The sequence below is a fragment of the Odocoileus virginianus genome, unplaced genomic scaffold (assembly GCF_023699985.2).
Source record: "Odocoileus virginianus isolate 20LAN1187 ecotype Illinois unplaced genomic scaffold, Ovbor_1.2 Unplaced_Scaffold_5, whole genome shotgun sequence".
Lineage (NCBI taxonomy): Eukaryota > Metazoa > Chordata > Mammalia > Artiodactyla > Cervidae > Odocoileus > Odocoileus virginianus.
In genome coordinates, this window is record NW_027224267.1 from 3725786 (window position 1) to 3740164 (window position 14379).

A 14379-nucleotide genomic window follows, 5' to 3' on the forward strand; every position below is an offset into this window, starting at 1 on the left:
GGAGAAGCCACTTTGTCCAGGGAGACACCCCAGACATGAGGTGCCCACCTTGCACCAGCTGCGAGCGCGGACGGGCGAGGCCACTCACCCTGGTCTTCGGCCCCTTTCCGGCCCCTCCTCCCCAAGCTGCGCCCGAGGACATGCACTCCCCCGCCTGCTGCCTGCAGACCCCCCCCCGCCCCTCCCACCCTGCCCTCCAGGCTCACCCCCCACCCCACCGCAGTTAGACCTCCTCTCACGCTGTCCACCCTCTCCGTGGAAAAACCCTGACCGTCCCAGTGATGCCTGGACATCACCAGTCAGCTCCTAGGGTCATTCCAGGCCGGCCACGAGGCCAGCTCCAACAGACAAATCCAGACTCCCACCCGAGGAGGACAGTGAGGGTCCTGGGAACTCCCAGGCCCTGCCCTGAGAGCCGCGTGTCCGGAAGACCTTGGTGAGGGGCCCCCACTGGAGGAGGGCTGCCGCCCACAGCCTGCAGGCCAGGACAGAGGGGAAATGTCTGTCCGGGGTTCCCACCCTCTGCTCAGCGCACTGGCCCCGGCCCCTCACGCACCTTCCAAGTCTCCGTCTTGGGTCTTGGCGGCCAGCTCGGAGGACGACAGGGTCTCCTGGCACAGGGTGCAGTCCTCCAGGGCTGCGCTCCGCAGGGTCTGGGTGGCTGGAAGAGAGTGTGGCCACTGGGCTCAACGGGCCACCACGCGTGCCCAGGAGGTATGCCTGGGTGCAGCCAGCGGGGGGCAGCCCCCAAACCGTCCACGGTCCCGCCCGCGGAGGGCGTCACCGGGGCCCTCACCCACTGCCTGCAGGCAGGATGCTGACCCGACCCTGGGAGTCTGTCCATCTGAGTGCCCCCATGTGAGCAGCTGGCCCTGCCTGTGGCCCCCAGCCCTGGACCCGTCCACTGGTCTCCCTGGACCGTGGCCCTGAGGCGGGCAGGGGACCAGGCCTGGCCCCGGCCCTGGGGCCCACAGTCCTTGCTTGCAGAGGCTGCCCACATAACCGCCCTTCCTGAGCAGCGGTGGTCCAGAGGCAACCCCACCCGGAATCCCTGGGCACACGGGGGCAGCGCGGCCCAGTGGAATAGACCTCGGGAGGCAGAGCTGGGTTGGCACACGGGACAGACTTCTCCCCAGGGCCTGGGCCGGGTGCCCGGTCACTCTTGAGCAGAAGCCCCTGGGGTGAGGGGGTGTGAGGCAGGTCACAGAGGGCCACTTCCTCCTGGAGCAGCGGGACCTGTGTCCCCTCCCGGACTCTGGGCTGACCTCTGGCTGCTCTGACAGAGGGAATTCTGCAGAAGCGACCAGGGACCTCTGGGTCCCGTCTGTGTGAGGACGGGCACCGTGCCTCCTGGCCTGTCCTCATGGTCAGAAGACAGGCGGCCTGGCCTGGGCGCTACATGATTGGTGCCGCTGCTCCTGGCAGTGACCTCGGGGTGCCCGGGGCCTGCGAGGTGTGCCCTCAGTCCCCCAGCGGACAGCCTGGCTTGGCTGGGGGCTTCCACCGCGGATGACGTGGTCATGTAAAAAGCTGGGTGGCCCAGGAGAGCAGGTTTCCCGGGGTGGGGGTGGCACGCCTCCGAGCCTGTCCCGGGTCGCCACTCACCCTTCTTTAGCTTTTCTTTGTCATCCGTCTCTGGCTTGGTGGCCATGACCTGGAAGAGGGTCTTGAGAATGCTCCTCAGATCGCTGGCATAGTTGGTCTGCAGCTGGTCGGCCACGCCTGCGGGGGACGCCCGGGGGAGGGGTGAGGGGAGGCGCTGCTGGCTGTGAGCCCACTGTGACTCAGGGTCAGAGACCAGCGGGTCCTTGGATGAGCGGGGGCAGGAAGCGGCCACCCAGCCCCCCCCCCCCCCCCACCCCGCCGGTCCCTCTGGCAGAAGCAAAGTTCAGGACTCAAGGGAAGGAGGGGGACAGGCCCGCGACCCAGCAGTGCCTCCCACCCCCAGGCGGCAGTTAGTCTCCTTCATGCTTTTATCCGCGGAGTCTCAGCCACGGCCACCACAGGGCCCTGGCTCCTCACTAAGGGACGATCCCGAGCCCCCAGGTGTGCCCACCCCCGTGGCAGCTCCTTCCCCATCACAGCCACCTCCACTGCGGGGCTGCCCTTCTGGGGACCTGCCCAGACGAGGGGGCCCTTGGGGCTCCCCCCACCCTCACCGGCCGAGGTTTCCTCATCCCTCAGTCGGGTGGGCTCAGCCCTCCTCAGTGAGAAGCTCTTCGAGGGCGGGTGGGGCTGCGTTCACGGCAAGGCCAGGGGGTGACCACACCTGCCCCCCGCACCCTGGGGCCCATCACCGCGCCAACACTGTGGCCACCAGTTCCGGAGGGTTCCTGCTGTGTCAGCAGCCCTGCCGGGCACCCGCTGGGCCTGCTGCTTCCCAGACTGCCAGACAGACCCGTGGATTTCCAGTGGGTTCTGCCAGATGTTTGAACGGAAGCTCGGAGTCACCCCCGAGCCTGGCCTGGGTGGCGGCTCTGCCCGTGGGACTCTGGGCAGTGCAGAGTGACACCCCGAGACCACGACCCTGACTCTGCCGTGTCTACCAGTCCACAGGCTGCGCCCCCCACGGCTCCACCCCACGGCCTGGGGTCAGAGGAGGGAGGGGACACAGCTGCAGGACGGGCACTGCCTGAACTTCGCCTGGAGGTGGGGGTGGACGGCAGGCAGGAGGCGGGGAGCGGGACCCCACCACACAGTCACGCTTCTAAACCACGTGCCTGCACCAGCTACTCCAAACACACAAAACTAAGGGAGAAGGTGAAAAAGCCGCCGCGCTCACGCCCCTCTCTGAATCCCAGGAGACAAAGCAGTCATCGACCCCTCACCCAGGGGACGGAAGGAAACAGGATCAGTCAGGACATCAGATTGAACAGGACCTCGCGGGTGGGTGGTGAGGGCCCTGGGGCCCAGCTTGGGCTCCCCTCCAACCAAGGAGGGCCTGCGGACGCACAACGCCCGCCTCTTGGCTGGGCTCCTTTTGTGGCTTGGGGCAAGGAAGTGATGTGGTGAGGGAGCCCCCGGGCGGGGCCCGCACCCCAACCTTGCTGGGGAGACTCCTGCAGCGTGCCAGCCACTGCCCTGAAGCCTGCCCACCCCCCTGTGTGTCCCGGAGCCCATGCCCCACCCGGGGCCGACAGGGCACCTGAGATGCAGACAAACAGGCGGTGGATCAGGTCATGGCTGCCGTGGAACCGGGAGCGCATCTTCTCTCTGACGGCCACAGGCGCCGACTCAGAGCTGTTCGTGTCTGGGGAGCAGGGACCAGCCGTGGAGCCGCTGCATGGAGAAGGAGACACAGGGGCTTGGCTGTGGGCAGCGAGGGGGGACGAGACTTCTGCCCGGAGGGCCCCCCACTCCACGCAGGTACACCCCAGGTCCAACGTCGGGGGCTGAGTTCGTCCCGTGGAAACACCCTTGCCCCACTCACACCCTCTGCAGGGGCTGGCGGGCCCCAAATGATGTGTCCGCGCCCGAACCTGGAACCCGGCAGGACCTTAGTTGGAAAAAGGTCTTTGCAATCGAGGCAAGGATTTTTATTTATTTATTTTTTTTGGCTGTGCTGGATCTTGGGTGCGGGGCACGCTTTTCTCTAGCTGTGCTGAGAGGGACTACACTCTCTCTAGTCGCCGTGTGCGGGCATCCTTTGTGAAATGTGAGCTCTGGGCTTCAGCAGTTGTGGCTCCTGGGCTCCGGAGCACAGACTCAGGAGTTGGGGGTCACGGGCTCACTTGTTCCTCGGTGTGGGGGGCCTTCCCGGATCAGGGGTCCAATCAGTGTCCCTTGTACTGCCAGGCGGATTCTTAACCACTAGCCCACGAGGGAAGCCCCAAGCTAAGGACCTGGAGAGGAGACGTCCTGGCTCATCTGGTGGCCCTAGCCCGAGGCCAGGAGTCTCAGTAGGAGGGGAGGGGGGAGGACCAGTGACCACGACACAGAGATCGCAGTAACGAGGTACCAGTCAGGTGGCTCCCAGAGCCACCAGGAGCTGGAAGACGCAGGAAGGACCCCCGCCCAGAACTTCCGGAGGGAGCATGGCCCCGCCAGGGTTCAGATTTCGGGTCTCCAACCTGTGAGAGGAGAGGCTTCTGTCGCTCCCAGCCGCTGGTCACGGTGCTCTCTACTGAGACAAGCCCTCTGGCCCCCCCACACGCCCCTGACCCCGGCCCAGGGCCCTGTCGCAGGCGCTGTTATTCTGCTGTCCAGGGCTCACCCCGAGGCCCCAAGTAGCGGCCGCAGCTGAGGCTGGACTGTCCCGGTGTCCACGCCCAGCTTCAGGGGGTACGTGCGCTGGCCTTTCAGTCCTTCAAATAATGTCTCTCTCATCTTCACCTCTGTCAGTTTTTCTTATTTTCTGGGAACTTTCCTCCTCCACCCCCCCTCCTAGTTTTCCCCTTGACATTTTTGCTACTGGGTTTTTATTGGGTTGGCCAAAAAGTTTGATCGGGTACGCACACTGCTACAGAATTCATTTCCTGCCCTCTGTTTCACGGATGCAAAATCTTTTATCTATCTAGAAATATTCACGATAATTTTTTAAAAGTTGCCTTCAGGGGCCTGCACTATCTCTGCTCTCGCTTTTCTGTAGAGAAGTTGGGGTTTTTCAGGCTGGAGGCCGGCCTCAAATGCCCAGGATCCTGGTGTCAGAGAGAGGCCCTTGCGGGTGAGACGGGCCCCCAGCGTGGCTGCTGGGAGTGAACCGGCTGGTGACCATGGGGAGAGTGCCCCCCCCCCCAATGGCAGAGATGGGTGCACAGCCACACGCTGTCTTACCAAGGGGCACCTCCCTTGGCATCCAACCACCAGGAAGCTCGGAGACAGGATGCACCTGGGAATTCAGTGCAGAGGGCCAGGGGGGAAGGAGCCCAGACTGGCTCCTCGGGGTCCCCTCCCCAGTCAAGTAGGGGTGTGTTTGACTGGCACACTCGGGCAATGGGAACATCTGTCTCTGAGTGTGTAATGCTTCTCCAGAGCATGGAGGAGTGGTGGGAAGTGCTGGAGAGGCTGGCGCCCTGCTCCGCGGAGATCCTTGTGATGACTGAGAGCCCTCCCTGCCAGACTGCCTGCCGCGTCCCTGAGACGAGGCCCCTGGCTTTCCGCCTGGGGGTGTGAGCCTGTCTGTGCCCTCCCTGGGAGCTGAGTAAGGAAACGGGGTGAGCGTCACTGTCCAGGGTCCATGTCCATCAACACTCCTGGGCTCAGCTCACAGCCTCACCCAGAAGATCTGAAAGCAGGAACCCAAACCAATGCTTACACACGAACATTCACAGCAGCATTACTCACAGCCGAAAGGTGTAACAACCCGAGCGCCCGTCAACAGATGATGGGTAAACACAAAATGTGGTCCATCCACACAGGGAAATACTATTCAGCTTTCAAAAGGAATAAAATTCTGACAGCAGCTATGATATGGATGAACCTTTAGGACATTACGCTAAGTGAAATAAGCCGGTCACAAAAGGATAAACACTGTATGATGCCACTTACATGAGGTTCCTAGAGGAGTCAGATTCAGAGACGGAAGGGCGGGTGCCAGGGGTCGGGGAAGGGGGTTTTAGAGGGGACAGAGTTTCAGTTTGGGCTGATGAAAAAGTTCTGGAAAAAGTGGTGATAGTCATACAATATTGTGAATGTGCATAATGTCACTGAATTGTACACTTAAATACTGTTAAAATGGTAAATTTTGTGTTTATTTTGCCAAGATTAGAAAGTAGGGGATAAAAGACTTAGGACAGGGGAAAGCGAAGGAAAAGGAACTGAAAAGTCTAAACGGCAAATAGTGTTGATGGATTTGGCATCAATGCAACAGGTTAAGAATTACATTAGATTGTACACTTTTAGAGTGTTTTTAATAATTAAAAAATGAAGCATAGTTGATTTACAATGTTGTGTTAGTTTCAAATGTACAGCAAAAATTATGAACTCATTTCACATGCTAGCAAGATAATGCTCAAAATCCTTCAAGCTAGGCTTCAGCAGTACATGAACTGAGAACTTCCAGATGTACAAGCTGGATTTAGAAAAGGCAGAGGAACCAGAGATCAAATTGACCCAACATCTGTTGGATCATAGAAAAAGCAAGAGAATTCCAGAAAAACATCTACTTCTGCTTCATTGACTATGCTAAAGCCTTTGACTGTGTGGATCAAAAGTGTGGAAAATTCTTCAAGAGATGGGAATAGAGACCACCTTACCTGTCTGCTGTGAAACCTGTATGCAGGTCAAGAAGCAACAGTTAGAACCGGACATGGAACAACAGACGGGTTCCAAATTGGGAAAGCAGTATGTCAAGGCTGTATATTGTCACCCTGCTTATTTAACTTATATGCAAAATACATCATGTGAAATGCTGGGCTGGATGAAGCACAAGCTGGAATCAAGATTGCTGGGAGAAATATCAATAACCTCAGATATGCAGATGACACCACCCTTATGGCAGAAAGAGAAGAAGAACTAAAGAGCCTCTTGATGAAAGTGAAAGAGGAGAGTGAAAAAGTTGGCTTAAAACTCAACATTCAAAACACGAAGATCATGGCATCTGGTCCCATCACTTCATGGCAAATAGATGGGGAAACAATGGGAACAGTGAAAGACTTTACTTTCTTGGGTTCCAGAATCACTGCAGATGGTGACTGCTGCCATGAAATTAAAAGACACTTGTTTCTTGAAAGAAAAGCTATGACCAACCTAGAGACAGCATACTAAAAAGCAGACATTACTTTATTGACAAAGGTCCGTCTAGTCAAAGCTATGGTTTTTCCAGTAGTCATGTATGGATATGAGAGTTGGACTATAAAGAAAGCTGAGTACCAAAGAATTGGTACTTTTGAACTGTGGTGTTGGAGAGTCCCTTGGACTGCAAGGAGATCCAACCAGTCATTCCTGAAGGAAATCAGTCCTGAATATTCACTGAAAGGACTGATGCTGAAGCTGAAACTCCAATACTTTGGCCACTTGATGGGAAGAACTGACTCCTTAGAAAAGACCCTGATGGTGGGAAAGATTGAAGGCAGTAGGAGAAGGGGACGACCGAGGATGAGATGGTTGGATGGCATCGAAGACTCGGTGGACGTGAGTTTGAGCAAGCTCCAGGAGTTGGTGATGGACAGGGAGGCCTGGAGTGCTGTAGTCCATGGGGTCACAAAGAGTCGGACACGACTGAATGAGTACACATGGACACACACACTATATGTATCACATATCAACACCATTCAGTTCACCCTTTGCTGTTCAGTCACTAAATCGTGTTTGACTTTTTTGACCCCATGGATGGCAGCAAGCCTGGCTTCCCTGACCTTCACTGTCTTCCAGAGTTTCCTCAGACTCATGTCCATCGAGTCGGTGATGCCATCCAAACATATCATCCTCTGTCGTCCCCTTCTCCTCCTGCCTTCAATCTCTCCCAGCATCAGGGTCTTTTCCAATAGTTGTCTCTTAACATCAGGTGACCAAAGTATTAGAGCTTCAGCATCAGTCTTTCCAATGAATATCCAGGACTGATTTCCTTTAGGATGGACTGGTTTGATCTCCTTGCAGTCCAAGGGACTCTCAAAGAGTCTTCTCCAACACCACAGTTCAAAAGAATCAATTCTTTGGTGCTCAGCTTTCTTTATAGTCCAACTCTCACATGCATACATGACTACTAGAAAAACCATAGCTTTGACTATATGGATCTTTGTTGGCAAAGTGATGTCTCTGCTTTTTAATATGCTGTCTAGGTTTGTCATAGCTTTTCTTTCAAGGAGCAAGCGTCTTTTAATTTCATGGCTGCAGTCACTATCTGCAGTGATTTTTGAGCCCAAGAAAATAAAGTCTGCCACTGTTTCCATTTGTTCCCCATCTATTTGCCATGAAGTGATGGGACCGGATGCCATGATCTTCATGTTTTGAATGTTGAGTTTTAAGCCAGCTTTTTCATGTTCCTCTTTCACCTTCATCAAGGGGCTCTTCAGTTCCTCTTCACTTTCTGATGCAAGGGTGGTGTCACCTGCATATCTGAGGTTATTGATGCATTTTTCCATGACAGTTATGGAAAACTATAAAACATCATTGAAATAAATTAGACCTAAATAAATGGAAAGACAGCATATGTTCATGGTTGAGGATTTAATATCATTAACATGGCAATACTCCCAATACTGGTCTATAGGTTCAATGGAATCCATATCGAAATATAAAAAAATTTCATTTTCCATGCAGAAGTTGACAAGCTGATCCTAAAATTCATACAGAAATGCAATGACTCAGAACAGCTGAAACAGTCTTGAAAAAGAAAAAAAGCAAAGTGGGAGGACTCACACCACGTAGAATTTAACAACATGAACAAGACCAGTACTGGCGTAGGAGCCTTAAGGAGGCGATGAAACCGCAAGGCCAGAAATGGACCCAGGAGTTTGTGGTCGACCGATCTTCCTAGAGGGTATCAAGGCCACCCAATAAGGAAAGAATGGTCTTTTCAAAAGATGGTTCTGAGATGGAGAAAAGACTGTCTCTATAATCAGTGGCGCTGGGAAAACTGGAAGCTACATATAAAGAAATGAAATTATTAATAGAACTTTCTTTTCACACTACACATAAAAATAAACTCAAAGTCAAAGACCTAAATGTAAGACTGGAAACTAAAAAACTTCTAGAAGAAAACATTGGCAGAACACTTTCTGACATAAGCTGTAGCGGTAGTTTTTGGATCTGTTGATGGTTAGATAGCATCACTGACTCAATGGACGCGAATTTGAGCGAACTCCAGGAGAGGGTGGAAGTTAGAGGGTCCTGGTAAGCTGCAGGCCAGGGGGTCGCAAAGAGTCAGACATGACTGAGCGACTGAATGGCCAGCAGAAACCCAAGGCAAGGAAGGCAAAAGCAAAAATAAACAAACAGGACCAGATTAACCTAGAAACTTTTGCACAGCAAATGAAACCACTGACAAAGTGAAAAGATAACCTACTGAATGGGTGAAAATATTTGCAAATGATACAACTTATAAGGGCTTAATATCCAAAATATATAAACAGTTCATACAATGCAATGTAAAAACATAAACAACTGGATTAGAAAATGGATTCGAAATTGCTGTTGTTTAGTTGTTAAATTGTGTCTGACTATTGTGCAAACCCACGGACTGTAGCCTGCCAGGCTCCTTTGTCCATGGGATTTCCTGGGCAAGAATCCTGGAGTGAGTTGCCATTTCCTTCTCCAGGGGATCTTCCTGACCCAGGGATCAAACCCATGTCTCCTGCATCGGCAGGTGGATTTTTTAGCACTGAGCTAACAAGGAAACTGCAGGAAATGGACTGAAGATTTTAACAGATGTTTTTCCAAAGACATACAACTGAAAAGCACATGAAAAGATGCTCAATATTGCTAATCATCAGAGAAATGTAAATCAAAACCACAAGATATCACCTCCCACCCGTCAGAATGGCCATCACGAAAAAGACCAACAATAACAAGTGTTGCCAAGGGTGTGAAGAAAAGTGAACCCTCCTAAACTGTTGGTGGGAATGTAACTTACACCACTGTGGAAAACAGCATGGAGGTTCCTCACAAACCTCAAACTAAAACAACCATATGACCCATCAACTCTACTCCTGGGTATATACCTGAAGAAAATGGAAACACTTATCAGAAAAGATACATGCACCCCAATGTTCACAGCAGCATTATTTACAACAGCCAAGATATGGAAGCAACCTAAGTGCCCATCAACAGATGAATGGATAAAGAAGATGTGAAATAGATATAAAATGAAATATTACTCAACCACAAAAAAGAATGAAAATTTGTCAATTCCAACAACATGGATGACATTGCAGGTATTACGCTAAGTGAATGAGTAAATATGCAGTGAATATGCAGAATCCAAAGAATTCAACAGACGTATGAATATAACAAAACAGAAACAGATTCATGGATACAGAGAGCAAACTAGTGGTCACCAGCGGGGAGAGGGAAATGGGACGAGGTAAGACAGGGGTAGGGGATTAAGAAATACAAACTACTAAATGCAAAATAAATGAGCCACAAGGATATACTGTATAGCACAGGGAACACAGCCAGTATCTTATAATAAGTTTAAGTGGAGTATAATCTATACAGATATTGAAATGCTATGTTATATACCTGAAACCAATATAATATTGTAAATCAACCATACTTCAATTAAAAAATTTAATGGTGCTGGGAAAACTGCATTTCCACATGCAAAATAATGAAGTTTTATGTTACACCACATACAAAAATTGGCTCAAACAGATCAAAGACTGTATGTAAGAGCTAAAACTTTCACAACAAAACATGAATCTTTGTGGTGTTGGATTAGGCAATCATGTCTTAGGTGTGACATGAAAAACATAGCAACCAAAGACAAATATCAACAGTTCCTCATGCGGTATGACCCAGCAATTCCCCTCTGAGCATCAACCTGAGAGAACACAGATTCACCCAAAAATTAAAGCTGAAAGTTTTTGTGCTTCAAAAGATAGCATCAAGATAGTGGAAAACACTACAGAATGCAAGAACATTTTTTCAAAGCATGTGTCTGTCAAGGGTGTATAGTTCCTGGAATATAGAAACAACTCTTACAACTCAACAAGAAGAAGATAAATCATTCAACTAAAGAACGGGCTATGGATCTGAAAAGACATTTTTCCAAAGAAACTTTATATAAATGGCCAGCAAACACGTGAAAAGATGTTCAACATCATTAGTCATTGGGGAAATGCAAATTAAAACAATACTGTGCCATTTTATACCCATCATGATGACTATAATGATTTTAAAAGAAAACAGGAAAAACCAAGTGTGGGTGAAGATCTGGAGAAACTGGAACCCTCATGCATTCCTGGTGACAACCTAAAATGCTGCGGGCACTCTGGAAAACAGGCCAGCAGTTCCCCTGCCATATGACCCAGCAATTTCACTTCAAGGTGGCTATCCAGGAGAAATGAAACATAGATTCACACAAGCATTTGTGTGAATGGATGTTCATACATACTGCTGCTGCTCCTAAGTCACTTTAGTTGTGTCCGACTCTGTGCGACCCCAGAGACGGCAGCCCACCAGGGCTCCCCTGTCCCTGGGATTCTCCAGGAAAGAACACTGGAGTGGGTTGCCATCTCCTTCTCCAATGCATGAAAGTGAAAAGTGAAAGCGAAGTCGCTCAGTCGTGTCCGACTCTTAGCGACCCCGTGGACCGCAGCCTACCAGGCTCCTCCGTCCATGGGATTTTCCAGGCAAGAGTACTGGCGTGGGGTGCCATTGCCTTCTCCTCACACATATTCAGTTCAGTTCAGTTCAGTTCAGTCTCTGAGTCCTGTCCGACTGCGACACCCCGTGAATCACAGCACGCCAGGCCTCCCTGTCCATCACCAACTCCCGGAGTTTACTCAAACTCATGCCCATCGAGTCGGTGATGCCATCCAGCCATCTCATCCTCTGTCGTCCCCTTCTCCTCCTGCCCCCAATCCCTCCCAGCATCAGGGTCTTTTCCAATGAGTCAACTCTTCACATAAGGTGACCAAAGTACTGGAGTTTCAGCTTCATCATCAGTCCTTCGAACGAACACCCAGGACTTATCTCCTTTAGAATGGACTGGTTGGATCTCCTTGCAGTCCAAGGGACTCTCAAGAGTCTCCTCCAACAGCATAGTTCAAAAGCATCAATTTTTTGGTGCTCAGCTTTCTTCACAGTCCAAGTCGCACATCCATACATGACCACTGGAAAAACCATAGCCTTGACCAGACGGACCTTTGTTGGAAAAGTAATGTCTCTGCTTTTTAATATGCTATCTAGGTTGGTCATAACTTTCCTTCCAAGGAGTAAGCGTCTTTTAATTTCATGGCTGCAGTCACCATCTGCAGTGATTTTGGAGCCCCAAAAAATAGTCTGACACTGTTTCCACTGACTGCCCATCTATTTCCCATGAGGTAATGGGACCAGATGCCATACTAGCCTAACTCAAATGTCGGTCAGCTGATAAACAGATCAACAAAATGTAGTCTAGCCATGCAATGGAATTAATCTTTGGCCACAGAAAGGAATGAAATACTGTTAGGTGCTACAATGTAGGTGAACCTTGAAAACATCAGGCTTTGACAGAAGCCAGTTACGAAGGTCACTTGTATGATTTCATTTTTTTGAAAAGTCTAGAAAAGTCTAGGCAAATCCATGGAGACAGAAAGTAGATTAATGGTTGCCAGCGACTGAAGAGGCTTTACTGGGGAAATATTGGGGTTTCTTTATGGGGTGATGAAAACGTTCTGAGATTGGACAGTGGTGGCATTTGCACAGCTCTGTGAACGAGCTAAAAGCCACCGAATTGTGCACTTTAAAAAGAATGAGAGGATGGTTTTCTTGTCATCATTTTAGCAGAGGCATATTCAAGAAATAGCTCAAGCTAAATGCCCATCAACAGTGGGTTGATTCAGTAAACTAGGTCATAGGTTTCCAGGAAGGATAGTTAATGATGCTGGAAATGCTAAAATATTAAATAAAAAGGTAGCATTTTAAAAGTTAGAGCTATCATGTGCATAAATGAGGCATTGTGAAATGTAGTCAATGCGGAGCATTAACGTTACGTTACCTGAACAGTGTGACTACGAACGAGTTGGTATTTTTCCAAAGTGTCTACTTCTGGGGCCAGAAGAACAGCCTAGGCTGAGAAGAGGACGCGCCTCTGGCAGGTGCCACTGCAGCCCTCCTGAGGCACAGAGTCTGTTTCCTAGTGGAGATAAAGCCCTGGAGGTGGAGACGCCTTTGCAAACCAGATGCCGCGGCAGCACACAGCTCACCTGCAGGAAACCCGGGGCGGGGCCCTGACTGTGGGCAGAGCTCTGAGAGCCGTGAAGCCCAGGGCTCGTGTTATGTCTTGAAAGAGCAATGAACTCTGGGACTCCCCCGGTGGGGCATGACTAAGACTCCATGCTCCCAAGGTGGGGGCTCCGGTTCGATCCCTGGCCAGGGAACTAGAGCCACATGTTGCACGTAAGACCCCACGCAGACCCCAAATAAATAGCACAGAGAGACCAGTGAACTCTCCCCAAAGACTGCCACCACAGCTGGCCCAGGGGTGGTGGCTGGGGCAGATGGAAATTGCAGTCTTCAACCCACGCCCGCTCCAGCTGCTCTGCCGAGTGGGGAGCGTGTGCGTGAGTGAGTGTGTGCGTGTGGATGGAAAGAGAGCCAAAGGCTCCATGAAAAGGCTTGTCCAAGGCAGAAAAATCAACAAAGTGGTGCCACGGGGAGCCCAGTGAGGCTTGCAAGGGCCACAGAGACCAAACGAACAGAACACTGGAGGTTGGGCCGGGACCGCACCTGGGGGCTGAGCTTGGGGCCTGGCTGGCTCAGCCTGCTCCCCGGGGGCCAGTGGATGGGCATTGTTTGAGCACCAGGAGCATGGCCCAGGGTGGTCACTCTCTTGGAAGGGCACGGGCCCTCCATGGACAGCTGCTGGACAGACAGGCTGGGGACACAGAAGAGGGCCCCAGGGAAGAATCAGATCCTGTGTGTGGGCCCCAAGAGCCCAATCGAGAGCCAAACGCATTAAAGACGGAGCCGAGAGGCCGCCTGGAGCCAAGCAGTTCACACCTGCCGTGGGGGCAGGAAGGGTGCGGGAGGGAAGTGGCCGGAGCCCCAGAGGCAGAGGGACGGGAGCTGGGAGCATCGAGGGTGAAGGCGCGGGGGCGCCGGCCCGCCAAGGGCTCCCCGCGTCCCCCGGGGAGGCTGCACCCCCCAGCACCGCATGTCTACACAGTCACCCAGAGTCAGATCCTCCCGGTCACCAGGATGTAGGAAAACCTGGCACCTTGTATACTGATGGCCAGCTGGGTTCTGTCTGTTTCCTCCCACTGCCTTTTACAGAAGGCAGCACAAACCCCTGTCACAACTCCCCTGAGGTTTGAATTACTAGGAAGTGTCGTTTTTCTGGTAGCAAAATACTGTGCAATTCTCAGCAGTCACATCAACCCCGAACGTCTCGTCCAGCCTGTCTCTGCCCACGGTCAAAGGCATTGCGGCATACTCCCAAAGTGCGCACTGGACAGGGACACAGGCAAGCGTCCGATTCCACTGTCAGAGGAGGAAAAAGAAAAAAGAGCCTTTGACAGAAATAGGACATTGTCATCCTGACGTCCAAGGGGTCTACAGAATAAGAGAAAACACAACCTGGAAAAACTAATAGCATCGCAAGCTGTTCCAGCCATGACGTCACACGGATGAAGCTGCGAGCCTCTGGACGAGTCCAAAGAAGCGAGCAGGCCGGAAACACGACTCAGAGACGGGCGCCTGTGGGGGTCTCCCTCCCCCGGCCTGGGTCCTGCGCCCTCCCGTGGTGACGGAGGAGCTCCCCAGCCTGGGGGCTCCGATCCGGGAGGGGGCGGGGGC

At 52.1% G+C, this 14379-nt stretch overlaps 1 protein-coding gene across 1 annotated transcript in view; it reads right to left on the bottom strand.

Annotated features, from left to right (window-relative positions):
* Nucleotides 1-1635: 1635 nt before the first annotated feature.
* ZFYVE28 (zinc finger FYVE-type containing 28) overlaps nt 1636-14379 on the bottom strand; it is a 94479-nt gene continuing 81735 nt past the window's right edge. Inside the window, exons 9-10 of the mRNA XM_070462548.1 lie at nt 3146-3279; nt 1636-1722 (exon numbers count right to left, since the gene is read on the bottom strand). Coding sequence (XP_070318649.1) covers nt 3173-3279 — 107 coding nt within the window. The 3' untranslated portion in view covers nt 1636-1722; nt 3146-3172. The remainder of the gene's footprint in view (nt 1723-3145; nt 3280-14379) is intronic.